The following is a 26952-nucleotide window of genomic DNA, read 5'->3' on the forward strand; positions in this document are numbered from 1 at the left end:
TGTAATAACATAAAGTTCAGAAAGGATACACTAGCTACAAGAGCAAAATAGTAAAAAAAAACATACATACATTAGTATCTTATCTGAAATATTCTGTGCGTGTTTTACAAGATAACTCACATTTTGCAAAATGTCAATTTATTTAAAATTAAAATTTGCACATACATTAGTTAAAACTTAAAGTACATATAAATACAAATAAAAGAAGAAAGAAATACACCACAGATATTGTTACACATTCCACATACATTTCAATTTACATTCTATGACATTATTTACTTGGCAAGTTCAGAGACACCGGAGGTCTCATTTTAAGCTCCACTGCTCTAGGTTAAGCATAAGGAACCTGTCTCAAAAGCACTTTACATGGCAATTCACATATTTACATGCAACGGAGCAAATCTGTTGTGTCTACTGGCCACAGTGGCCTGATTTTAACCAAAATGATCTCCCCCAAAATGATGGCCAGCTACTGAGCAAAGTGTCTAGTAAAGTAGACAACCTGCCCAAACATTACGTAGCACGTGGCTGGTGTTGTATGATAACTTTCCCACCCTGATCAAGAGTAAGTATAGTATAAAAAGACTAGTATTTTACCTTCATTGGCCTTTAAAACATAATAACAGACAATGTTCAGACAAAGATTCACAGTCAAGTTGTGCAGCTTCTGCTACAAAGAGGCAAAACTTTTCTCTTCTGCAATGTCAGTATGCAGTTTACACTTCAATGTGTATTAGGCATGCTACACTGTAAAGTGAATGTGTGAGAAGACCATGGGAGATTTTTCTAATTGTGATTTTGTCAGTGTGTGTGAGGGTTTTCACAGCGATCTCCTGTGAATGAAGACACTGAAACTTGAGGCGTAAACATTCCAGTGAACAGGAAGTGAAAAAGGAATGATAAGCGAACATCAAGTCAGTCACTAACATATATAGAATCGAGAGGACAATTCCCTGTAATGAAAAGGCTTTACAGTATAGTTTCTAACCCTGATTACACAAAACTGTACACATGAGAAATTAAGTGGCTGCGAGGGGAAAGTTTCCCAAAACCCAGCTAAGATCTAAGTGGTTCACTAAAATCTTCAAGTCTTTGCCTAATTACTGTAAGAATACTACAGTAGTGCAATATTCATTATCTCAACCAAAAACAACAAAAATATCATACATATCTACAAAAGCTGACAATAAATTTCTACATTACAAATTATTATTCACATTCTTTAGGCAATCCTCAAATTGTCTCAGAGGGCCTAAACTTTAAGTTAAGAACTCCTGATTTAAGAGGCCAAATTTCATTCAACTTGACTCAAGAGCATCTACATTTTCAAAAGTTAAGTTTTTACATCCCTTTAAATCCTAAAATATATACACTAGTACATTCTGTGATGGCCCTACAAGGCCTGAATTCACAGACTGGTTGTGCCTGACAGCCAGGGCCCTTTAAAAACCTTTTTCCTTTTAGGTACTTCAGCTCAACCTCTAATCTTCCCACCACCCGCAACGCACCTAAAAGGAGCCATTTCTGAGCAGCCCTGCTGCGCTGTCACTGATAAGAATAGAAACATTATGGCTGGCAGATGTTGTCGCTTTCACAGCTGGCGGCGCAGCACTCGTCTGTCTCTCCACATGACACGCACCTCTTTGAGGAGCAAGGGAGTGATGAACAGAATGCTGCCCCCTGTCTGTCACATAAAGACACAAGTTTTTTTTTTACAGATTACTTTGGGGTTTTTGCCTTTATTTGACAGGAAGTAATTAATGCGTTATTTAATATTGTTTCCAACAATGAACAAATAAGTGATGATACAAAAGGAAGAAGATATGGGGTTATCAACTGGAAATCAAAATGTACTTTAAACCCATGCAAAACATACTACACACAAGTGCTGTTTTTGCAAATGTGTTGTAAAAACATCTCTAAGATATCACAGCAGACATTTTGACTTGTCATATGACAGTGTGACTGTGAGCAAGCATCAACGCTATTATTTACACCTGTGCTATTCCTACTGTGACATGTCAAAATGTCTGCAGTTAAAAAGGCCTGTTGTGATTTGAGGAAATCATCTTACCATGACGATGAAGAAGTAGAACACATACATCCAGCCCAGCTTGCTCTCAATCAGGGACACCAGGTACTAGAGGATGTTGGAGATATAAATGAACAAGTCAAATGTCAATTGGTGAGTGTGACTGCAGACATAACAACAGCCGTGTATTATGAAAGTGCCAATGCGAAGCTAAAACCGCTGCTCAACACTGTGGAAAGTGATTGGCTAGTCATGGCCAAAATTATTTTACCTAGCAACACCAGATTTACATTGGCACTAAGATACTGAATATTTCCGCTTACTTTTCCTCAACTTTGTAGTGCTACAGTGCTCTCACAGCTAATGTTAATTCAGAAAATGTGATTCAATTTACATAATTAGGTCAATGATGAGTCGTCGATGACTACTTATATAATCTAATGAGTAGTAAAATTTGAAAGTCTTAGCTCTTAGGTTTACAATTAACATGGTGCAGTATGAAATGCCCTGTATTTCTGTTCACCTGTCCCCCAGCAGCTCCTATACTTCCAGTTCCGTCCACTATGCCAGTGACAGTAGCCAAAGCCTCCTGACTACCCCTCAGAGCGTCCTGTCTGCCCAGGTCAGCAGATATGGCCGAGCTGATCATATTAGATGGACCGCCAATGAAGAAGCCAGTGGTAGCTAACAGTGCAGCGTTTATCACCTGGTCATTAGGTGAGCCTGAGAAGGATGGAGAAAGAGAAAGAGAGAGTAGAATTGTAAAACTGTGGCTAATACTGTTGTAATGCCACCATCAACTTATATAATGAGGTTTTAGTCAGTTTCATTACTCCAAGCTTTACGTGTCAAAGTACAGACATGAACATAATGATGACATTATTAATTTTGCCTTTGTTATCGAAGTCTGCCTTTGTTAATACTCATACTTCTTCAACTCCTGTGTTAACCCTAAAAATTATGTTGGTATGTACTCACTGCTGCAACTAATGATTATTTCCATTATCTTCTTGATTAAACGATTAATCATTTGGTCTATAAAATGTCAGAAAGTACTAAAAAAAGGCCATCCCAATATCCAAGAGACCAAGCTGACGTTTCATATTGGTTTTTTTATCCTGAAAACAGTCCAAAACCCAAAGTTTCATATCACAGAGGAAAAATAAAAGCAGCAAATCTTCACATTTGAACAGCAGAACTAGCTTGAATAATGACGAAACTATTACTTAATTATCAAATTTGTTGCTTGATTGATTAATTAACTAATTCTGTTGATTGATTAATCAACTAATCAACTAATCGTTTTGACGCTATACTCACGGCTGTATCCCACCAGGGCTCCCATTGCCAGCGCCAGACTTAAGGCCAACACTGGGGCTCTCTTTCCCATGAAGTCAGATATCAGACCCTGAACTGTCCCTCCTGATGCAAAGAAACAACATGACACAGACACAATGAGAAAAAGACAGTTAACATCCAAGCTCTAAGGATGTTTATATTTAAAGGAGACAGAGGAGGAGAGACGTCTTAGTTTACGCAAAAAATTTTGTTGACCTATAAGGCTAGCAAACACTGCATTTGCTGGATCAATAGGTCAGCTTCCTGGATCAGAGAACATGACTTATATAATAAACCTCCAACTTACTTTAAGGAATTACTTATTAACTAGTTTATATTAATTTATATTATAATATTACTTATAATTTTGGTGAGATTAAATGCACATATGTCTATTTGAAAAAAAAACCCGTTTATTTTTCAATCTAATATACGAGCATCGATACACACATGCTCTGGTCTCATAACTGAAGAAATGCTATGTGTTTATTCTGTCTTATTTTTTTACTGTATCAATACCAGTGTTCCTTGAAAAAAGTGATGATTTTTTTAACAACTACAATTTCAATGAGTCTAAGATTAAACAAAGGATGGAAGAAAATGCATAAATTTGCCTGCCACTCACCGATGATTCCTCCGACATCATACCACACGGACAGGCGGTCGGCCTCAGCCTCCTTCCAGCCGTAGTTGTTGCTCAGGTAGAAAGGAAGCCAGAAGAAGAAGGAGTAGTTGACCAGCTTCAGACACGCATAAGCCAGGGAATACTGCAGTACAAACAGGGACAGAGTCAACATGGTGTGAAAACTGTGCAATGTATTTGTATCATCTAATCTCTGACGGAGTTGTAGACTCACAGGTAGCACTCCGGGAAGACAGAAAGCCTGGCAGAAGCCGATGGCTTGAGGAGACTCGGCCGGAGGTTCGTCCAGCTGCTGAACTGACTGGTATGGTCTGCCATACTCCTCTACCTCATCCTCCTCGTCGCTCATCAAAGGCCTGTGGCTGTCTGTGTCTGTCTCCACCGGGCCAAGTCCAGTCTCTGACTCCAAGCTCAAACCTGACACACACACACACACACACACACACACACACACACACACACACACACACACACACACACACACACACACACGAGCAGCATTTCAGGTAATGTTGGGATGCACCTAAATACATTTTAAGTACACAAAGAACGTTTTTCTAACATGTTCCTTGCCTTCCTTACCGACTTCTTTTGGGGAGGTAAGTAGGCCGAAGAACACCACCACCCCACCAGCAAACTGCACCACTGAGGTCACCAGGAAGGCATACTGCACACAGCAACATATGGTATCATGTTAGCATTTAGTTGCTGAGAATATTATGTTTAAAGGTATCAATAAAGTGTGTGTGTGTGTGTCTTACCTCATATCCATACTTGAGCACGCTAGAAGCCAGGAAGGCCCCCAGGATGTTGCCTACAGAGGCACAAGCACTCCACAGGCCAAACACAAAGCCACGGCTGGAAAACAACATCATCAAGTTCAATTATAAAAAGTTATAAATATACAAGTATTTTTTAAAATGCCTTCTGTTCCATTTTCAGACAGTGTGTCTCTTAAAAACCCCCACTTCAAATACTTTACTTAATGTAACAAAACTTATTTTATTAAACACAACCTCACAGACAGCTCAGTGACTTGCTATTTTTATATACAAGTCCTGCCACTGAGGAAAGCTGAATCTAAATGCCGTCTATGTCTTTGCAGCAGCACCAGTGAATGGATGTCACTGTGTGAAAGTGAGCCCGAGTGTTTTCTGTGTGGGTGTGTATCATAAAGCTTTACAGACGCGAACTTGACTAAATATTTCTAAGGTGGATTAGATGTTGCAGTTGTGATCCAAATATATCCACTGGTAACACTTGAAGCAATGTTGGACAAATGCAGGTTTTGTGAACAGAGAAATGTTACGCACCCCGACTTTCCGAACCAGTTGCCCATGACGGCCACCACGCAGGGCCACACCGCTGACTGCAGCAGGCCGTTCAGCACCCACAGGCCACAGTACAGATAGATGTTGTAGATGTGGAGCCATTCAGTGAGGGTGCCAAACACAAACTCCTACAAACACACAGACAGCTACAGATGTAAATATGATATGAGTACAGTGTATTGGGAACAAATGTTACCTGATCGTTATTATTGATTAGTGTTCAAAACCCCCCATAGAGGATTAAACATTGTAAAATGTAATAATGACATCAATGACTACGTCCAGGGAGACAAAATTGTTTTCATTGAATCATGTACTGTATATGTGAAACAAGAAGCACAACTGGGTCTCTCTGCATGGTAGTCAAAATATCTGTCTACTAGAGCTAGGCTAGCCATGTGTAAAGTTGTACTGAGTGAGTCAAATCCTATATTCATTTCATCTTGTACAGCTGACAGATATAAGTAGTACTGATGATGGATCGCTGCCAGATTTCACACCATTTATTTGAAGATTTCAAAAAATCAATAAAGTCAGATTGATAGTTTATATTTTAGTCTCTACAGTGAAAAGAAACATAGCGAAGCCAAACGGGCACAAAAACTTCCAAAAATAGTGATTTACACGAGCAATTTAAATTCACCTTAACAGTTAAATAACTATATAGCAATAGCTGAATGCTAACAAAAGCACCCTATCAAGGATCGCACACACAGCCGAACACAAGGTCTATGTACTCACCACTGCAGCAGAGCCACACAGGCCGAAGCAGAGCACGTAGCGCAGGTTCACTCTGTCCCCAATCATCCCGCTTAAATACAGACCCTGTGTAGACAAGAAGAAGACAACTACTGGTCTGATTTTGTTGAAGACTGAAAGGATGCTGCATCTTAATTAATTGTTCTATATTCTAAATGTTGCTGCTGTTAGAGGCCACCAATCCTGAATGAACGTAAGCAACAGGAATCAGGTTTTCTCCGCAGTCCTGCTTGGCACACTGGTGAATGCATGCCATCATCAGCTACTGCCAGTTCTGCCTCTTTCTGTGGCAGACGTCGCTACTCTCAGAAACTTGTTACACAGAAAATCATGTTCGCTACTCACCACTGCATATGAGAAGAGAAAGATGGAGTCCAGAGCTCCCAGGAACAGAGTGGCCTGCTTTTCATCTGCAAACAGACGATTTTCCTCCCATGTCTGGGACGGTCGGAGAAAACACATTTAATCATATGCAGTTTATCTACAACAGGGATTTAAATGTCATAGACGCATTAAATTTCCAACACGCAAATTATCAAATTTTTCCAGGGACTAGGGATATAAGGTTTGGTTGTTGTCAATTTGACAATCATTGCACAGTGGCAAGGCTAAACATTATTGGACATTTCACTGGATAACCCTTCTCCAGTTGCAAAGCCAACTTTTTACCTTTTAATTTTGTTTTTATTGAACCAAGTCAGCATCTATGTGTGGGAGAAACATTGTAATGTAATGGATTGCATGCTGCTCTGTTCTACTGGTGCTCAGTACCTCGCCAGGGGAGAAAGCGGACGCGCTGTCATTCTGGAGAGATGGCGTCCACTGGGCTGAGATGCTCACTTTCACATTGCTGAACGTCTTCCTGGACGCATGTAGCAACACATAGCTGGAGAGACAGAAAACTGTTGTACTTGGCAAGTAATGGCAACGGGAACCATTCATGTAGAATTAACCGGTTCATTCTTCAGCTGAAGGGGATGCATAATTAGGCTACATAAGTTCACACAAGGCATGCAGAAGGTTAAATTCCAAAGCAGTTCAATTCTGCTGAAGGAATTTACAGGAAACACTGGAATGCATCTTTATCTAAGAAACTGGAAATGGCCGAAATCGAATGCAAGAACACATTTTGTGCTGAACAGCAGTATTCACTGTGTGCTTCTACCTGCTGCAGCTGGCACTTTGCTTTGCTCCTGATAAGAGTGTCGTGACACGGCCGCAGACGTATGATAACACATCTACTGTAATTAAAGATTAACCGCACTGACTGAAATAAACATATGGCATGACATTTACCAGGTGTTTAACACTGCTGTACATTCTCCATTTCAGAATTACAATTCATTTTCACTCCTTTTTAAGACTTTTTCAATTTGTGTAGCAACCTGTCTATTGGAAATCAGTACTTACAGTCCATTTTATCTTAACCACGTCTGACCTTTCACCTAAATTAACAGCTCAAATCCATTCACAGTGCGTTTCTGCACTAGCTACATTACACTTTTATGCAACTCCACTATTTTCTTGTGATTCGTTCTTGTGGCTCAGTGAGCTGTGAATAGCTAGCTGCGAAAAGTGGTTGGAAATCGAATTTTCCCATCTTTCCTATGACTCTTTCCAGTGAATATGCAATAAAGTAAGCTAATTAAAATAATCTTAAAAACAAAACACAAATGCATTAAAAAAAGTTTTGATGAAGGAACAGGTTTGAGGAAGACCTTTAAGGTGGGGTGGGTCTATTTTTACCTAAAGAAGGTGAGGAGGAAGGCAACCAGATGATGATGGGTGTACTGTGACAGGCAGCCACAGCACGAGGGAGGCATCACAGGGGCGGCCGGAGGGAGGAAGAGAAGATGGAGGATGAGGAAGGAGGTAGTGGTGGAGGTCTTCAGGGGGAAACAGCAACAGGACAGGGAGGGGGTTCAGCTATAGTCTCTCACTATGCCAAACGGGGCAAGCACATCACTAGGGGAACAACAAAGAAGCCTGGGAATAAGGAAGTGGAAACCAGTGTTAAAATGCTTAACTGTTCTAATGGTTATTATTGATTATCAGACAACAGCTTATACAAAATAATAGCAGAAATATATTATTAGTCCTTGGCTGACTAAGTGACAACACAAAACTATATTGTTTATTTATGAGAGAAAACTGAAGGGTTTTCCACAAAGTGGGCATACATGCAGTGACCACAAAAATAGAAACCCATGTTTGACCAACTTTGGCCCTGACTACTACCACCACACATCCCAGGTTTAAAGCTGACCAAGAAGTGTTCATGCAATTTCCCAAAGTTTAAGAGTGGATGTTCCTTTCAAAGGATGAAGTGTTTGACGAGTGTTGACCAGGTGATGAATATCATTTTACCTAATTTTACCAGTCCTGGATGATTCCTGTACTGCAACAGGCAGTACTATCTTGCTGAAAGTATCCATCTCCTTGGGGTAAAAGACGAGTATGAATAGATGCATCTGGTCTGACTGCTCGGGTGTGCCCTGGCACTTACAGGTATCAATGGGCCCAGTGTATACTGACTGCCTGCAAAACCATTACACCTCCCCCACCAGCCTGTTCAGCTGTACGCATGCATTGCCTCAAGTTGTTTACACAGGGCTCAACCACCTAAAAACTAGGGATGCAACTTCTTCAGTCCCAATTCAATTCTGACACCTCAACTTGGGGTATCTGCCGATACTGAGTACCTATCTGACACCAGTGCTGTCTTTTCCCCCAAATTTTAAATCTGTAGACCTCTCATGTTTTCCTTTCAAAAACATGAAAGTTCAGAAATTGCTGTGGCAAGAAAAACTGGCACAGAGACTGAATGAATGTAACTGATAGCGTAAAAGCAGAAGTTTTTACGACATTGATAAAGAAACGGTATTTAATGTGGATCAGTTATTAAAGTCTGCTTAATAAGGTCAGTATCTGCATTAATACTTACTGAGAACATAGAAAAAAATTGGGGGAAATTTTTCATTTCTTCTTCTTCCTTCTTATGTTGTGAAACTATTGTTCACTGTTCCTGCAACTCTACAGTATTGCAATACTCAAACGTGCCATTTTGGCACCTATACTCTGTACTCTAATTCCCTGCTAGTTTCTGTGGCATTTACCTGTTTATGTTACGACATGTAACGACATGTTACGATTTGATTTGATATCGATTCAGTTAGGGATATTTTAGTAACAATACCAGTTTTGCTTGGATATGAAAGAGATTCTCCGAGAACTAATGCTGTAAATTGTACAAGGAACCCTCTAACCTGGTGCATTATTAAAAATATTAATGTTTACATAAAAAATTTACCCTTTAAATCACGTTTAACAGAGCTGATATTTACACTCAGAAGCCCCAGTGTTTCCCCAACCATTATATTATAAATAAATATATAGATAGATATTAAGAAAAACAACTTAACATTTAAGGTTGAAATAATGTCCCTTAATCATCATGTATTGCATTTCTAAATGTTGTGCTGTTATTTCCACGTTAAAAGGAAAAAAAGATCGATTATTAGAAAGATTAGACATAGATTGTTTGATGACTGCTCACTCATTAAGTCAGGTGAGCCTGGGAACCTGTATACCTGCATGGCAGATTTTCTGCTACATCTCAGCCTCATACATTGAAAAAATACAGGTTGTTTTGAGAATCACTTTCATTTCCCTGATAAATCATTTCATAACAAGCTGATGTTCTTTCATATAACTGTAACTCCACCCAGGATGTCCTGGGTACCTGCAAGCAACATTTACTGTAGCTCGTTGTGTACACTGTCTGCTCACTCTAAGTCTCAATCAAATGCAATACAAAAACATTCTACCTCAGGCAAATAAGACTGCCTCCTTTCTATAAGGACAAAAGGGCCAAGTTTGAAACATATTCATACATAATTATGTTATTAGAATCAAACATGTAATTAACAAAATAACCACTTTTGTAATTGCAAAAATACTCTTTTTTTGTATTTTATAAAAACATTTTACTACAAACATGTAGTCACATTGACCTGTCACTCTCAATATTTCCCCGTTCTTTTAGCAAAACACAACCTCTTGTCTGTTAAAACAGGCTGTTCAAGGCAGGCTGTTACCTTCAGAAGTGCTTGTTAGACAAGGCAAATAAGATTTACCAGCATTTGTTTGGTGTGTGGTGGCAATTTTCAAACCCCTGCAGATACAGTAACTGACAGGTGGGACTATTATACTGGAAACTGTATACAGCACACCACACTGAAAGGGAAAATGTAAGCATTACGTCTTATTCAAATGATCAATTTTGATATAAATTTTCTGTAGCTTATAGAGCAGACAGGCTCTAATTTGTGCCTCTCGTAAACAGTAATCACTGTTTTAATGACTTTTGTGTTTAAAGTAACGATTTAACTTGTTCGTAGATGACCAACTCATCTTTTATTTACAATAAGCAATTCCACCATGAATATTTAGTCAATTGAATTAATTTTTGCTAGCATTTTGTTGTTCTTAGAGGGAGAATTTGCCACTTCAACGCCTACAGAACAGTTTCTGTGCATCTCTGCCTCACTGAGTGGCAAGGCACATAACGTTACTTGGTGACAGAGCCTTTATCTACATAGCCAGTTCCGGGTCGGTTACACCTAAAAGTCAGAACAAACGTCTACGGACAAACAACAGACAGTTACAGTTTAAAACCATTAAGAAACAAAAAAGCGTTTTCTTACCTTTCTGCTCAGGTAACCGATAGCTAGCTTGATCTCGGTGGGGCGACAGTCTGTGTTTACTGTGGATTGCAGTGTCACGGACGTCGCTGCTCGCAGAGTCGATGACGCACTGCTGCCACTAGCAGGTCAGGAGTGGAATGACAGGCGTAAAGGCACAGCAGAGTGACCGTATACAGCAGACAGCTGTTCAGCTCTCACCTGTCACTGTGCCACTTGTGGGGTAGAGCCAACCTATCATTGGCTGCAGGCAGATTTCTACATAGTTCAAAATCTGCACCGCCAAAAATACTTTTACTAAACACTCCAGTTCACTGCAACAGGGATCCAGCACTGAACTTGGTCAGCACTTGAATTCTGGTAAGCCTTAACAATGACATACATTAGTGTGTTTAGCATATAAGTGTTAACCTGTATGTACACATTTTAAGGGGTGGTGTACATGTTTCTATAACACTGGACATTTCCATTGTAGTTAAAGTTTCCAATATGTTAAATAATTCCTATATGTTAAATAATTCAAGGATTCAAAGGTTCATTTGTTGAAGTAATGTTTGTGGTGAAGTGCAATGTGGCGCACAACTAAGGCTGTGCTAAAAGGCTAGTGGGAAAAATAAGAATTAGAAAAAAGAAATATAAGGATTCAAATGCAAGACAAAAAAATATAAATACATGTAAAAAATTACAATGTCACAAGTGCAAAAAAAGACATTGAAAAATAGATTGCAACCTTGGAAATTATTATTATTGATTAAATAGAGAACAACAGTAAACAATTAAAGAATACATTACTGATTTATGAAATTTTAGAATATCACTTGGCCATGTGAGTTTCTTTGTATCATGACAGTTAAAAAACAGTTAGCTTCTCTTTGGATGTAACAGTTTTAGAAGCCCCTTGTCATTTCTTTATTCACTTGCAGTTTGCAAATCTCATTGGGACTGTCATTCATTTCTGTATGTGAATATATGAATACATACCACAGGGCAAGGAGGATGGGCTGACGTGCTACAGCTGCATGAGCAACTGTAGCTAAGAAGCAGTTGTTATGTGAATTCCAATGATCTCCAGATTTGGAGGGAAATAACGTAATACAATGATGTCAGCCCCATGACTCAGTAATTTCCCTGCAGGTAGTAGGCACAATTATGACGTTTAAGTACTTTAAGTCAGTATTAAGAGTCATTCATTCTACATAGCTTGCTCATAATGTCAGCTGGGAGAGAGACAGCTGCAACAGATAGAGACATATATATATATATATATATAGAGAGAGAGAGAGAGAGAGAGATAGAGAGAGGGGGAGGGAGGAAGTCATATGCAGGGTGTGTGAGGAGAGAAAGAGTGAATGAAAGTTGAAGATTGGAGAAGAGACAGAGAGAGGAGTGTACAGTGGTTTGAGGTGAGACCCTTATGTCTCTATTCTCACTCAATTAAACATCTGATGACTCACTTCAAGACTTAGATCAAGTTAGAAAACCTGTTGCAGACTGTTTAGCCTGGACATACACCACGGTGGTTTGGAGGTCATACCAATGGATACTCTTATAGCAGCATCGGTTGCATTATGCTCCCATTTCACTAATGAACACATGGAAACTGTACGACAGAAGGAGGTAAGAAACACATTTCATTTTGTATATTTAATATACAATATGTGATGCGTACAGTGAGATTTCAACAGGCTATGTTCATATTTTCATTGGCTTGTCTGTGCCGCAAGTGCACAAAACAGTATTGAAGAACAATGTGATTTTATTGTGAATTAAACTGAGTCACATATTTTCCGTTTAGTCACCTTAATAACTGTAAAAAAATAAACTTGGGAGGGGAGAAAATAAGATGTGCTATATTTATTTAGGTAAAAAACTCATCTGGGCATATGTATTTCCTAAAAGCAACCTCTTGTATTTCCTGAAAGCAAAAAGTATTTCCTAAAAGCAACGTAGTCTTTAAGGGCAGCATGCAGTCTCTCTGCTCATGCACGCTGCCATTTGGACTACATATCAACTAAACAAATGATGACAACAGCCTCAGAGCTGGGAAATAACCAATCACTATCTTAGAGGCCACTGAACTTTGAAACATTGGCCTTAGAGATGTGAAAGTACGAGAGTCAAGAAAAGGATAGCAGAGCATTTTTAGTCACTGCCAGGGTCAAAGGTTGGTCTCCTGTGAGGAGAAAGCAGCAGAATAAGGAGCATACAACAATACACTAAAGAAAACAAAAGGCAGAGAAGAGTGATTCAATCATGCAAGAGCTCCCTAATGACTGCCAAAATGTCGGTTTGTGTGATGAACTACTGGAGGGAGTTGCACTAAGTCCCTGGCTGTCATGTTTTGCCTTGAGTCTGCCCAGCTGGCCCCCGAATACAGTAAATTACTTAATGTGAATGAAAGGTCACACTGCATAAAATGTCTTACCAAGGATCTTAATCTCATTTTGATACATGGTGTGAAAAAGAGTGTGCAGAGATATTTAGTCTCATCGAGACACTCATCTGACACTAATTGTCAATTGGAGCCAAGCCAAGCCAAGCCAAGACAGGATGGCAATACAAATGTTAACAGCCAAACTCTGAATGCCACATTCAGCAAAGCAAAGAAATGCTTGGAGAAATCAACCGATTTGCTAAAGATGCTTTCCTCTCTATCTCTGTCTCAGGTGTACAGTAATCATGGCGGCCACTAAGAGAATGACAACTGGGCCGAACTCCATCTACTCCACTGTCAACAGGTTTGTATCAGAATAGGTTTATCAGTGAACATTTTCCCTGTAGGAAATGAACATTTTCCTCACAAATTCCTCCAGAGCATGAGAAATAAGTAACACGGTTTAGGTTGCCCTTTACTCATCGCATCCATTAAGGACAGGTCAGAAAAGGTCTTTCAACTTAGGGCTTCCCATTTCCTCCCGTTTATTTATTAAAACATAACAGTTTGATGAAATGGGCCCTGGTCCAAGTATGTGTTTATTTAGCGAGGCCGATGAGAAGAAGATGCTCGGTCATAGGCTTGTCCTCTGGCATTTACTCTCAGGCTGGATTTTCCCACTGTCGCCAGAAAAAGACTAAGTGTGCCCTAACTGGCAATTACAGTGATGACCGTACTGGGAAGTTCAGGAAACTCTGGCAGCCAGTTACTTGAATTAAATTGAATTCAGGTAATCAGTGATATAATTATCATTTACAAAGATTGTATTTTACTGTTTTACTGAAGAATTCTGTAAAACTTTAGTTCCCAACCTTTATTGTGTGACGTACTCCCACAGTCCTATCAGATGAGCCCAAGAACCTGTCACCAAATGTGTACATTTCCATTGATTTTAAAGTAGATGTTATATAATGCCTTTATTTATATAAAAGTAGGTATTATCACAATATTTTTTTCATACAATTGATTAGGTCGATTTGGTCACGTTTGTATTTGTATTACTATCACTTGCAGTGGTACTGTACCATTAGTTTTGGCTAACTATTTTAACTGTTTATCCCATAAACTGTATATGGTTTATTCAGTACTTTTAGCTAACGTTATCTATTTTATCTAATTTTCTAAAATATTTTTTCAAAGTAGTTGAGTTTCTCCGCAACTAATGCTTAGTACCCCTGGCTGGGAATCACTGCTATAGAACGTGGTCACCACTCTCCCAAGTTCACATTTAAAATTTTCTGTTTCATTTTGGTCAAGTTTATTAGTTGTCTGACATTTATCATTTTATGTTAATTTGTAACTTTGCAAAGCTAACTAAAAGTGTTTTTTATTTGTGTGTTTAGGCTGAAGAAGGGTTGTCTTGGTGAGAATAGTGGTTTCCATATTGCTTCAGTGGAAAACAAAGGAGCTGGGCAAGGAAGAGAGGGGTCACCAAAACTCCCCTTCACCCCATTAGACAACCTGAGCAACCAGAGGGAAGAATCACCCATGATGGCTCACAGGAGGCCGACCATTGACCCTCACAGCAATGACAAGACTCTCTACATAGGCAACAAGCTCCCCAGATCCAATGGAGGCAACATCAAGGACAAGATTTCTCTGTGGGAGGGGAAGGAACCCACTCATTCACCCATTACCTCAGGTTCTTTGGGCCACTGCGCCAGTATAAAAAGGACAGAATCCCTGACGAAAAGCAACAGTAAAACTACTGATGAGTTGAGTGCAGAGAGTTGCAGGAGAGTAGCCCACAAGGAAAAGGAAAATCTTGGGAAAGAGAATGTAGGAAAACTCGGGGATTCAAGGCCTTGTTCACCTGTTGAAACTGGGAAACAGCAAAGAGGGACGCTCAAAAACAACAAGCCCAGTGAGAAACAAAAAGGGGAGGACTGCGGCAGAGTTGTCCATAAGGAAAAGCTAGATCATGAGAAAGAGAATGTAGAAAAACTTGGAGATTCAAGGCCTTGTTCGCCTATGCTGGCAGTGCAGCAGCAGGTGGGGACCTTGAAAAAAAGCAATGACAAGAGAACAGGCGAGCAAACCAGCCAGGAGAAGAGAGCTGTATTCACTCTTTTTAAAAAGCTGGAGGCTATGGGGGAGAGCCACGGGAAAACTCCTCCAGAGCTGGGTAACTACTTCAGCCCACCGAGCAAGGACAAACAGGTAGAGATGAAGAAGAAAGAATCTGAAGCTATGGGTCAAACTAGTGCAGTGAAATCCTCTGGGGCCAAAGAGGGAAGGCAGCCCCATGAGAATGTGTACACAGAGCCAGGGGCGCCCCCCATCAACCCAGTCCCCAAACCCCAACGTACCTTCCAGCATCCAGCTACCGCCACCAGGAAGGGGAGAGAGCAGAGAAACCTCCCCCCACTGCCCTCCATCTCTACAAAAACGTCCCTAAAACCTCCTTCTGGTGTCTACGGGAGACCCAGGGGTGAGAGAGCCAGAGACAACATCAACAGGTAGAGGGAGCAAAAATTGAATCTGTAGCTCATGTACTAGCCAGAGCTAAACCAACATAAAATACAATATATACAGTAGTTTTGTGTATAGTAACAGTTAGACCTGATGTTGCACTACCTGGATGAATGAGAAAAATCTATGCAGATAATAGTTAAACGTTAGACCCTATTTAACGAATTCATTCATACTTTAGAAGCACTAATACTAATACTAATTTGCAATTTTCTGTTCACCGTGACAGGAAGTCCTTTGAGTTTGAAGACCTCACAGGGTCAACTAGCCTGCTCTTCTCTCGCTCACTGTCTCAGGAACATCACTATGAAGACGTCCTGGGTCAGAAACCTCTATTATCCTTCACTGATTTCCTTTTTTAAAGAAATAGTTTGACCTTTTGGCAAATACACTTATTTGCTTTCTTGCCCAGAGTTAAGAGATACCTATCTTATGATGGTACTGAGCTTCTCATCAGCTCAACTCTCGGCAAAAATGGAATAAGAGTATTTCCCAAATTGTCGAACTATTCCCTTAAATTCCAGTAAGATGTGGACTGTACAATGGGGCTGCAGCTCATTTTCTTGAATATGACCCTGATATTTTCTAGAATCAGTGTGTTACATGAATTGAATGTTGTTTCTGATGTTTTTCTATTCCTTCATGAACAACTGCAGAAAAAGATCAATATGTTGTACTACACAGATTAGGTCAAATTTACAGAAATAAATATTATTTAAAAATATTGTTTGAGACCCTGAGACATTGTAATTTTATGTTTAAAAACAACAACAATCTGAAAAATGCAGATAAACATGTGTTGAACGTTGCCATCTTTGGTCTCCCTTCAGACTCATCCAAAGAGAACCCATATGAGGATATAGAGCTGGAGAGTCAATGCTCCCAGCAGTCTTTGCCCTCTTCTCCTGGCGCCGATACTACCAAGGTTCCTGCAGTACAAGCCAAGCATAATACTTTACAGTGACAACCCTTCTTATTTAAATGATTATGAAAATGTATTAAATGATTTTTCTGTGTACAGACCTCGAGGCCCGGCTTCTTCAGGCAGAATTCAGGCAGGAGCTTTAAGCTGCTGGACCTGCGGAGAACCAACCAGTCGACCCACAGCACCAGCAGTGGGGGTGTTTCATCTCCACCCCAGCTCAGCCCTCCCTCAACTCCCACTGGGCCTGAACACACCTCCTGGCTGCCCGGGGATCCCTACAGCCGCACCTGCCGCAGGATCCCAACGGTGTGTGTTTGAGTGCATATTTTAGAGATGTGTATGTATTTTCTAATCCAGAATCCCTGAGCTAGAGTAGTTTTACCCTACAAGCCTAATGCTTACCATATGACTGAATTTATTTATGAATTTTCTTTTGACTGCCAAGACATCATTAGATGGATCTTATATCACATTTATAGATTAAGATCAGCTTTAATTGAAAGTGTGGCTGCTGGTTCCACTGCCAAAATATTATTTAATGGTGTTTTGTTCTCATCCTTAAGGAAAGATATCATGCTGTAGCATTTTTTGACACTGAGCTAGAACTTTTTTCCAACAGGTTGTACTAAGAATCAACAGCATCTTTGAGGCTCGGATTGGGAAGAAACATCTACGAAGGATCTATCATTACGCTGAGACAAGCTCAGGGAGAGGTGATGATGGTGAAATGATGTTCATCCTGAAGAAATTAAACTTTATTCTATGTATTTTCTAATACTTACAATGTTTTTTTTTGTTTGCAGTAACAGATGAAAATAGTGACTCTGAGAGTGAAGTCGAAGAAAGAGCAAAAGGTAGACTACAACAGACCACCTCTTTTTGTCTTTCAGTTTTTACATTTTTTTGACATCTTCAAATTTATAACCATACTGTCTCTTACTTTCCTCCTTTCCAGCTCATCGTCAGCGTCTCGTGTCAGTCCAGTCCATACTGAGCCAGCCAAGTCAGACTCAAGTCCATTACAACGGTACCAACAGCTCTCTGGAACAGGAACTCCACCAGCGTCAGCTCTTTGAATATTTTCTAGTTGTGTCCCTGCAGAAGTCGAAGGCAGGGGCCCACTATCTGCCGGAGGTCACGCAGCAGTTCCCCCCAAAGGTCAGGAGCAGAGGAGTGCTTGAATCTTTGCTTGCTTTTTGTGGGTAATTTTGTTTTAAAGGGGCTATCCACCGATTTATACATTCAATTCAGTTAACTTGTCATTTGGAGTACTACTAAGCCTGTGAGAACATCTTCTGTAGCTCCAGAGGGAAGAAACCCTGATGATGTCATCAACAGTTATAACTCGGGCTTGAGGCTTTACATTTTTAACAGAAAGCCTGTATTACAAATCGGACATGGGATTTGAAGGGCAGTAAAGGTCTAATGAAAGAAGCTATCCAATTGCATTGTGGGAAACGTAGGATCCAGTCTTTTGTTTTTGAACTCTAAAAAGTCAGGATATCTTGGTCTCTGCTGCATCAATTTTGACCATTCTTTTTTTTATCTGTCTCTTGTGAGTCCACAAACTTTATAGAAGTGCAATACTAAATCCCTGAATTACCCCTTTAACCTTTTGGGACCAAATGCCTCAAAATAGAAATCTACATCTTTTACCTCAGGCAGACAAAAGTCAACATTAAAAAACAATTCAAGGGGTGTGCGCTCTACCGGGGCACCCCGCGAATTGTTTTTAATGTTGACTTTTGTACCAAGGCTTACGAGTCCTTACCGCAGTGGCTCGTGTTCAAATCCAGCCCGAGGCCTTTTGCTGCATGTCATCCCCCCTCTCTCTCCCCCTTTCCTATCTATCTTCGGCTGGAGTATCAAAAATAATAAAAAAAATAAATTAACAATTCAAAATATATGACTGATCCAAAGTCTACCGTACAAGATTCTGTGAATGCAAAAAGCCAAAATAGCAAGGGAGAAGCTTCAAACAAGAATTTCTTTGTTTGTACAGCAGCATTTAATCTTTTCTAATTTAAACCTGTAAGTTTATTTTTGTTAATAAGTACATGCAAACCTTTATCGGTTCATTATGGATAAATATGCATCAAATAGTACTGGAAATTAAGTTAATGAAAATGCACGAAAGTGGAGTCCAGTTGCGTCACTGCTTTGGTTATGTTGCAGCTGGAGCGGAGCTTCAAGTTCATGAGGGAGACAGAGGATCAGCTGAGGATCATTCCTCAGTTCTGTTTCCCTGATGCAAAAGACTGGGAGCCGGTGGAGAACTACCCAAGGTGAGTGTGTAAAAACTAACTTAATGCCACTTTTTATGAAATTCCACGTAAATTAAAATTAATTGTATGTATTTAATGGTCACAATAGTTTTAAATACTCTCCCCAGAGGCATTTCTCTCTCTTGGCAACTCAATATAATTGACACTGAAAATTAAACTCTCATTACCACTAGAAAACTTACTGTTTAACCCCTGATACACATGACTACAGATGTGGACTGATGATGTATGGATACATCTTGGAAGTCTGCTTAGGCTGTGAACAAAAATGATAAATGCCATTACAGTTTGTATGTATATAATTATCTGTGTATTTTTCATATGTCAAATCAAAATATGGTAATAACATGTTTTTATTTGTATATTTGAATAGCGAGATGTTCTCCTTTGTTTTGACTGGAGAGGATGGGAGCAGGAGGTTTGGATACTGCCGGCGTTTACTGGTAAATAGAAATGAGTAGAATAAATAAGTGTGCTGCTGCTGGACAGGAAGTGGCTAAATACCACGATGACGGCTGAGTAAATAAGTGGGCCAAAATAGTCGGCGTGCCTGTGGGAAAACGATCCATCTCAGAGTCTGGGAGGAAGTGTGTGAGACTGGGAAAGTGTGTATGTGTGTGCCTTTGCATTCTGTCTATGTATTTCTACAGTATGTGTGTGTTTTGGTACTGTTGATGTGTATTAAAGTGTTTTCATTTTTCAAACATTTTAAATGTCCAGAAGTATACTTGTAAGTAAACAATTAAATGTCTTTTGTCACGTGAAAACCTCCAATTTATGGAGAGATTACATTGTCCTTTAGTAAACGTTTTTTCTTTGGAGAATTCAGCAACATCTGTCGACTTATAAAATACTTTCAAAACCCAGTTGTTAGTCCAAAAAATACACGGCAGTTATACTGAATTTCTCAGGTTTCAAAAAGGTTAATGTTTTGGAGATTTTCACTCAACAGCAGCAGCAAGTAAACTTTTGCCTTTTCTTTTCAGCCCAGTGGAAAAGGCAAACGTCTCCCAGAGGTCTACTGTATTGTTAGCCACCTTGGTTGTTTCAACCTGTTCTCCAAGGTAAACCACTCCCACTGGTCTCCTATGATAATATTACTGACATAACTGTAATAAAGCAAATGTATAAAGTGTATGTGTGTGTGTATGTGTGTGTACTGTAGGTGCTGGATGAGGTGGAGAGGCGGAGGGCTTTGTCTCCAGCCCTTGTGCAGCCTTTTATGAGAGCCATCATGGAGGCTCAGTTTCCAGCTCCAGGGAGAACCATCACCGTTAAAACTTTCCTCCCTGGCTCAGGCACTGAGGTGAGTGACACTGTGGGCCATCTGGAGCAACAACTGAAACTGTAGGCTCCAGAAATACTGAAATTACGACCAAAACACTCAATTAGCTGGAGTGTGTGACAAATTTTTGCCATGTTTTTCCAACATTTTTAAATGTATCTCACATACATATGCTCCATGTAATGTTTCAGCCACTCAGCTTTCTTCAAGCTCTGATCTTGAAAAATCTTAAAAAATAAAAAACTTTCAATAAAAAGGAGTTCTAAAAAGGAGTTCTAGAAACTAAAGTGTGCGACAAATTTCTTTTTTTCAAGTTGACTTCCAGTGATAAGCACCTAAAAAGACATTTTGAAACTAGTTAAAGGTCAATAAAGGTCACAATTTAATTAATGTCCATTTAAAAACCATAAACTACAGTATTTATTGCTGTGTTCTATAACTTTGTAGATTCATCTTTTATCCATCTTACTCCCAGGTGATGGAGCTCTGTCGACCCTCTGACTCACGCCTCGAGCACGTGGACTTTGAGTGTCTGTTCTCCTGTCTGAGTCTGCGGCTGCTCCTCCGGGTGTTGGGGTCGCTGCTGCTAGAGCGAAGGGTCATCTTCACGGCTGACAAACTCAGGTCGGTCCCTTCAGTGGAGCCTTTTATCCTGTAGGCTTACACAACACACTGAAATATGTATCTCCCCCTCAATGTGACAGCTCACTTGATGGCTCCTAAAATATGAGGTTGTGTATCATCAGCATCAGGGATGTTTTCATTATGAAGTTATAAGAAATGTGGGTGGTCCAGACCCACATTTTTAAATAAATTTAAGGCAGCCCCAGTTTTATTCAGGGAACATGCCAGAGAGATATTTTGAGGCCAGCCTATTGAGTTGTTGTTGTGCTGGGGCCAGTTTGTTTGCTCTGCAGGAGAAAGCCAGTGGGAGTCAGAGAGAGCAGTCACAGTAGTAGAGGACTGGAATGCAAAGTTGAGTGACGTAAATGAAAGAAGTATGTAGCTTTGCTGTCCTTTCTGGGAAACGTTGTTACTTTAGGGAATATTCACAGTGATTAGACAGTATTTTAGAATATAGCACCCTCATGTGGTGAGAATGAGTCAGTTATTCACTCTGTATCTTTCTCTGCCTCTCCTTATCTCTCTAACTCTCATCCAGAAAAAAAAAGCAAAAATCAATTATATAAGCCTTAAACAAGCAATTAAAAGCATTCCCATCATTTAATAACATCTGATTGCTGTGTCTGTCAGAAACTCTTCATCTACCCCACTCACTTTTCCCTGTGTCTCTCCCTGCAGTACTCTCTCCCAGTGCTGCCATGCTGTTGTGGCGCTGCTTTACCCCTTTGTATGGCAGCACACTTACATCCCTGTGCTGCCCTCGGCTATGCTCGACATCGTCTGCACTCCAACCCCGTTCATCGTTGGCCTGCTGTCCAGTTCCTTGCCCCAGCTCACCGAGCTGCCCCTGGAAGAGGTCAGAGAGGCACTAATTCTTAGCAATTATGCTAAAAATTTTATACATTACAATAATTTAGGCTTTCTGTGCACAGGTTCTGGTTGTGGATCTTGGAAACAGTCGATTTCTCAGACAGGTAGGCCATGTAGTGAATCCTGTTTGTGTGTTTTTTATGGCTCTGCATGATCCGTATGGATGTGGAACTAATTATTTCATCCTTAACATATATACAAATTAATTTTCTATCCTGTTTTGTCACATCTAGTTGGACGATGAGGACTCCATCCTGCCTTCTAAGCTCCAGTCAGCCCTGGAGAATGTTCTGGAGAGGAGAAGAGAGCTCGCTAATGAGAGAGGGGGAGACACACCCAGTGGTGAGAGATAACAAGGACTGAGACTGAAAACTAGCTATAAAAGCTGTTTAATTTTGCAAGTGAGCAAGTTCAGCAGCACCTTGATCTTGCATTTTAATATGTATGTTACATTGTTTATCCTCTTCTCTTCAGACTTTGCCCATCTTAGCACTGTTGTGTCCGAGGCCTTTGTTCGTTTCTTCGTGGAGCTGGTAGGCCACTATCCACTCTTCATCATCGGTGAAAGGGAAGACGGTTACTCCTCCTCTTCTTCATCCCCTGTCCCCTGCTCCTTCCAGCGCGAGGGTTTTCGTAAAGCGATCCCGTCTAAGACTGTGCGTCGCTTCCTGGAGGTCTTCATGGAGACCCAGATGTTTGGCTGGTTCATCCAGGAGAGAGAGCTCCACAGGCAGGCTCTGAGAGGTAAAGAGGTGCAGTAAAAAGAAGAGATTTCTGCTGTCGGGAAGCGATTCAGTGATTCATGATTCTTTCTCTTTCTTCAGGACTATTTGAAGTGAGGGTGCAGGAGTATCTAGACTCCATCCATGAGAATGAACACCGGAGGGTTAACAGGTTTCTCAAAGGCTTGGGTAAGGTTGTTTCTGAGCTAGTCAGCCAGAATTTCTTTGTAATAGTGAAACAAGCTCTTTACAAACAATCTACTGTAGGCTCATTCTCACCTGAAACCAATCTTGTTTTTTTCCCTTTGCTCTAGGAAACAAAATGAAATTTCTTTCCAAGAAATAATGCTACTATAATTGCACAAAAAGAGACAAAAACTAAAAAGAAGAAGCACTGAAACAAGGAAGGAATTTGACGGGCTGCAGAAATCTGACAAAATAAATGATCATTTGACTGCTTTTTCAAAGACGCTCGTTCATGCCATCCTCATCTGTGTCAATGAGGGTTTTGCTCAAGGACTCATGATAGACATAGGGTGGCTGTGGTGAAAAAACTTGGGACTGTAGACTCAGAAATATTTAAGAGGTAGGTTCCTGGTTGGTGTAAGCTACATATGGCTGACATATTGAAGGGACAACCTGAATAAATTAGTATAGAATGTGAATGCTTCTATTCAGGGCACAAGCGGTCACTGAATGGTTTGATGAGTATGAAAAGTAGGTGAATTATATGCTACACACTTCGGTGGTTGCCTTTTGTATGCACTGTAAGTTGACTTGAAAGTTCACAGTTATAGTATTTTCTGAATCCACTAGGGGGCAGTAGTATATTTTCTCTGATTAGATGATCTTGACACTGACAATGACTGACCGGAAAGTGACAGATCCGCTTTCCCGCTCTTTAATGCTTCAATTTTCTTTTAGTCATAACAGTGACAATATCACTTGACTCTTGACAAGTAAATAAATATTCTCTGTTTGCTGTTTTGAAGCAGTGGGTTATTGTCTTGATGTTGTCATGTTTTTTTCTATTGAAACGAATGTCCAGGTCTCATAAATCATTGCATTACACGTTTAGAGTTTAGATGTAATTTTTGTAAACTGTAATCTCTTTCCCCACCATCCTCCAGTTTGCACATTATGATTGATGAGATTACTTTATGGTAAAAACATAATGTACCCATTATACTGTGCACATTTTACAATATGAGTTTTGCTACACACTGGAAAATCCTGACAAAGAAAATCCTGAGAAGAATATCAAAGCCAAGTAAATTGTGTTCACTCAGCATTTGTGTGCCAGTTTTACAAAGTGAGTAATCCACATACCACCCATTTGCTAACCATTCACTGCTGTGTTTGTGTGTTCGAAGTTATTTGGCCCTTTTACTACAAAGAGCCTCGGTTCAGAGTTGGTGGCAGCTTTACTATTTTAGTCTCTGAGTCATGGAAACAAAGCAGATCTTTAGCCCACGAAGAGGAAAGCACATCTTTGTCAGCATGAAAACATAACACAGGTGCAGAGCAGAGCATAGTGCTGTATTGTCTGAGGACTAGTGTGCTCAGTTCGTGCCTGCTGATCATGCCCAAGGTCCCCGGGCCATCGCACAGCACCTAACCTGTCACCTTGTTAGTGGCAAGTTCACACACACACACACACACACATCTGCTGACACAGATGTTGATGCATATACATGGATACACAGAGTACAAAACATACATAAAACAGATGCAGGTTTGTACAGTCACACATTGTACATACTCTAAAACAGTGATTCCCAACCAGGAGCTTCTGCACTTGTCTGCATGAAAAGATTGTGGAGTAGCTTAACTAAATCATTTGATTCAAAAAATAGCTGTAACACCTGAACACTAGGCTACATGTTGCAACTGAGAGTGCGTGAAAACTAGTTAGCAGGGAATTTTAAACAGCTAAAAGTAATGAATATGTTATCAATATCCACTGTTATATAACATAATCAATAGTGTTAAATAACATCCAGTTTAAAATCAATTCAAATGAACACATATGGAACGTGACTGTTGGTGTCGCTGAAGGGGTAGTTGAGCTCATCTGACAGTGCTGTGGGGGTACATCAGACAAAAATGGTTGGGAACCACTGCTCTAAAACACACATGTTCAGTGAAGCTGCCACAGAGTAACAAATGTGAAAATCATACCACAGCTTCCCATCTGGCTCCCAAGGTGGGAAAGCTGTGGTGCTGTGGGACAGGAGGCGTCTCAGGAAGATAAATGGATGTGGTGAGAGAAGAGCATTGACGGCTGCCGAAATGTTAGTTCACACTTTGTGTATGTGTGCAGATGGGTGGACACCAAACCCACATTGTCACATAATGTTTCCTGTTAAACACCTGGCCGCGGCTCAAGACAATTGGCTCGTTAGTGCAGAGGTAATTATGGTTTAGATTAATTCCAGTCAGCAGGGGTTGACCCCCAAAACCTTACATCCTGCACTGGTGTATTTCCACGGCAAACCTCCCTGTGGAATACCTCTCACCACTGCAAACACAAATGTCATGTGTTTTCAGTCAGGGAGAAGGAGCACTCTTATCTGCCACTTAGAAACAACAATAGCTTGTTGAAACTCTAATCTTGCTTGCAAAGTGCCTTTCAGAGGTCCCTATTACCTGACATGGATTCCACCTTTAAGAGATGCTACACAGTGATACCACTTTATGCTGGTAATGGAAAACATCTACCTGCAAGTGAGAACCTGCTGCAAGACTCACGGTGCAATGTACGCATGCAATTATGCCTATTATGCTCAGCAGAAATAAAATCATACAAACATCACGGTCCATTAAAACCAACCAGCAATTCAATTATAAAGTCTCCAGAGATTTATTGACCTATTTTCAAGGCCTGCAAACTTGCATTTTAAAGTCTCTGGAGGTTGCCTCTGCTAATTACATGATTTATGGTGTAATTTATGAAGGTAGGGAGGTGCGGCTACTAAGCAGCACTTGCAATCAATCAAAATGAAAATGTGTAATGTCATTTTCCATCATTCTGTTTAATTTTTTTTATACCTCCTCACCCACAACCTTCAATCAAAAAGGCTGGCAAGGTTGAATTTGCTAAAAAGCTTGGGGTCATGGCGGCTGTAACTCCCAGGTGCCATATGCAATTTTGTACAAATTAAACGAGCGTGCCTTGGGTATTTTTGTCATGACAACACAAATATGGTACCTACAGAGTCCTTTCGTGCCTGGTTGGAACTGGTTGAACTCTAGGGGCCATGATTGAGCCTGCTGCTCCTCTAAACACCATCTCACAATGATTTTAATTTGCCTGACACTGCCTGTGTGAGAGAAGTGTGGGAATAACAAAGGAGAAAAAAGTAGGAAATTAAAAAAGGCGGGAAAAAGAGGGGAAGAGTGCCAAAAAAGTTTCTCTGGAGTTTGATGTATGAGAATAATACTTGACTGTGCACACGCTTAAACGCAAGCGCATGTACAGTACACACCGTACACACATACATTGAAAGGTTCCCAAACATGCACCCGTCGGCTTGTTTTTCTGAGCTGCAGGTGCAGTGTCCAGCTGCAGCCCTGCCATGCATGCCAGGGGCCTGAATCATTTCCCCCTTTCAGAGGAGGAGCCATCAAAGCATAAGGAGAACATAACAGCAGGAGGAGGTGGGAGAGGAGAGCGGTGGAGAAGGGCAGGACAGGAAAGGAGAGGTGAATTTGACAAGGGAAGAGGTGAAGTGGTACAGAGTATAGAGGAAAGAAAAAAAGGATTAGTAGCGGAGGATTTCCATTTCCCTACTGCTAAGCCATGTTACTGCAAAGCCTTAAAATTGTGGACACAGACCAGAAACTAGCAAAGAGGGTGGAGGAAGTGGAGGGAAAAAGAAGGAGGGAGGGAGAGCAGTGGAGGGTGCTGGACATGCAAAGGTAGTTTGAGGAGAGCAAAACCATTGTGGGTTGTGAGTTTGACCCTTTTTTCATGGCCTCTGTTTCTCGCCCTTTAATCTCAAATTTTGAAAGAAAGAAAAAGGGGTGAGAGAGGCTCAGGAAAGAGTATAAAAAGCGAGAGAGAGCGAGGGGGGGCTCAGGCCACACACAAAGATTTCTAGGCTGGAGGGTGTGTCAGTCAAGCCTGACTGCATGTGGTCTGCTGTATGTGTCCAAGTTTATCCACACTACTATTACACCACCATTAGTCATGGCATCTGATGACAAGGGTTAAAATCCTTCTCTCTGTCTTTGTCTCTCACTCACTCATTCAGCTCAAAGGACCTTTTAATGGGTCACACCCCCAATTTTTTACATTTTCCTATCTCACCTTACATCGTCTGACTTTGTGTCTGTGTTTAGCATGGAGAGGAGTCTGTCTGGAGCCTGAGGAGTGGACACACACACACTCGCACACGTAGACGGGATTCTTTGTCAGAATAGTTCCAGGGTGGTCTGGTCTGTAAGTGTCAGTACGTAGACTCGTCCCTCTTCATGCGGTTTGTATATGTGGACTACAGTAACTTTGTGTGTGTCCTGGAACTCTA

General features: G+C 40.6%; 2 protein-coding genes across 6 annotated transcripts; one reads left to right on the plus strand and one right to left on the minus strand.

Moving 5' to 3' along the window:
* Positions 1 to 121: 121 nt before the first annotated feature.
* slc37a3 (solute carrier family 37 member 3) lies at positions 122 to 10948 on the minus strand. Of its 4 annotated transcripts, XM_044185645.1 has the most exons (15): positions 10810 to 10895; positions 8471 to 8541; positions 7850 to 8089; positions 6875 to 6989; positions 6449 to 6541; positions 6086 to 6169; positions 5327 to 5472; positions 4775 to 4871; positions 4587 to 4680; positions 4228 to 4430; positions 3996 to 4137; positions 3353 to 3454; positions 2556 to 2755; positions 2075 to 2140; positions 122 to 1684 (listed from the first exon to the last, which is right to left on the minus strand). In XM_044185645.1, exons 3-15 carry the CDS (start codon positions 7924 to 7926, stop codon positions 1592 to 1594), a joined length of 1512 nt encoding a protein of 503 aa, XP_044041580.1. In that variant the 5' UTR covers positions 7927 to 8089; positions 8471 to 8541; positions 10810 to 10895; the 3' UTR covers positions 122 to 1591. The 4 variants fall into 4 exon arrangements, with proteins under 4 accessions (XP_044041580.1, XP_044041582.1, XP_044041579.1 ...); XM_044185647.1 differs by lacking the exon at positions 8471 to 8541 and having other exon boundaries at positions 4596 to 4680; positions 10810 to 10948; XM_044185644.1 differs by lacking the exon at positions 8471 to 8541 and having other exon boundaries at positions 10810 to 10948.
* A 101-nt stretch (positions 10949 to 11049) lies between these two features.
* Positions 11050 to 23414, plus strand: LOC122871062 (DENN domain-containing protein 2A-like). Of its 2 annotated transcripts, none has more exons than XM_044185643.1 (20): positions 11050 to 11166; positions 13473 to 13544; positions 14584 to 15699; positions 15942 to 16033; positions 16543 to 16637; positions 16734 to 16943; positions 17257 to 17350; positions 17441 to 17491; positions 17593 to 17795; positions 18813 to 18922; positions 19296 to 19365; positions 19909 to 19986; positions 20088 to 20228; positions 20683 to 20831; positions 21510 to 21687; positions 21764 to 21805; positions 21935 to 22043; positions 22176 to 22445; positions 22526 to 22612; positions 22738 to 23414. In XM_044185643.1, the coding sequence occupies exons 2-20, from the start codon at positions 13486 to 13488 to the stop codon at positions 22767 to 22769; spliced, it is 3186 nt and encodes a 1061-aa protein (XP_044041578.1). In that variant the 5' UTR covers positions 11050 to 11166; positions 13473 to 13485; the 3' UTR covers positions 22770 to 23414. The 2 variants fall into 2 exon arrangements, with proteins under 2 accessions (XP_044041578.1, XP_044041576.1); XM_044185641.1 differs by lacking the exon at positions 11050 to 11166 and adding an exon at positions 12111 to 12423.
* The last annotated feature ends 3538 nt before the right edge of the window (positions 23415 to 26952 follow it).

Source organism: Siniperca chuatsi, linkage group LG23 (assembly GCF_020085105.1).
Source record: "Siniperca chuatsi isolate FFG_IHB_CAS linkage group LG23, ASM2008510v1, whole genome shotgun sequence".
Lineage (NCBI taxonomy): Eukaryota > Metazoa > Chordata > Actinopteri > Centrarchiformes > Sinipercidae > Siniperca > Siniperca chuatsi.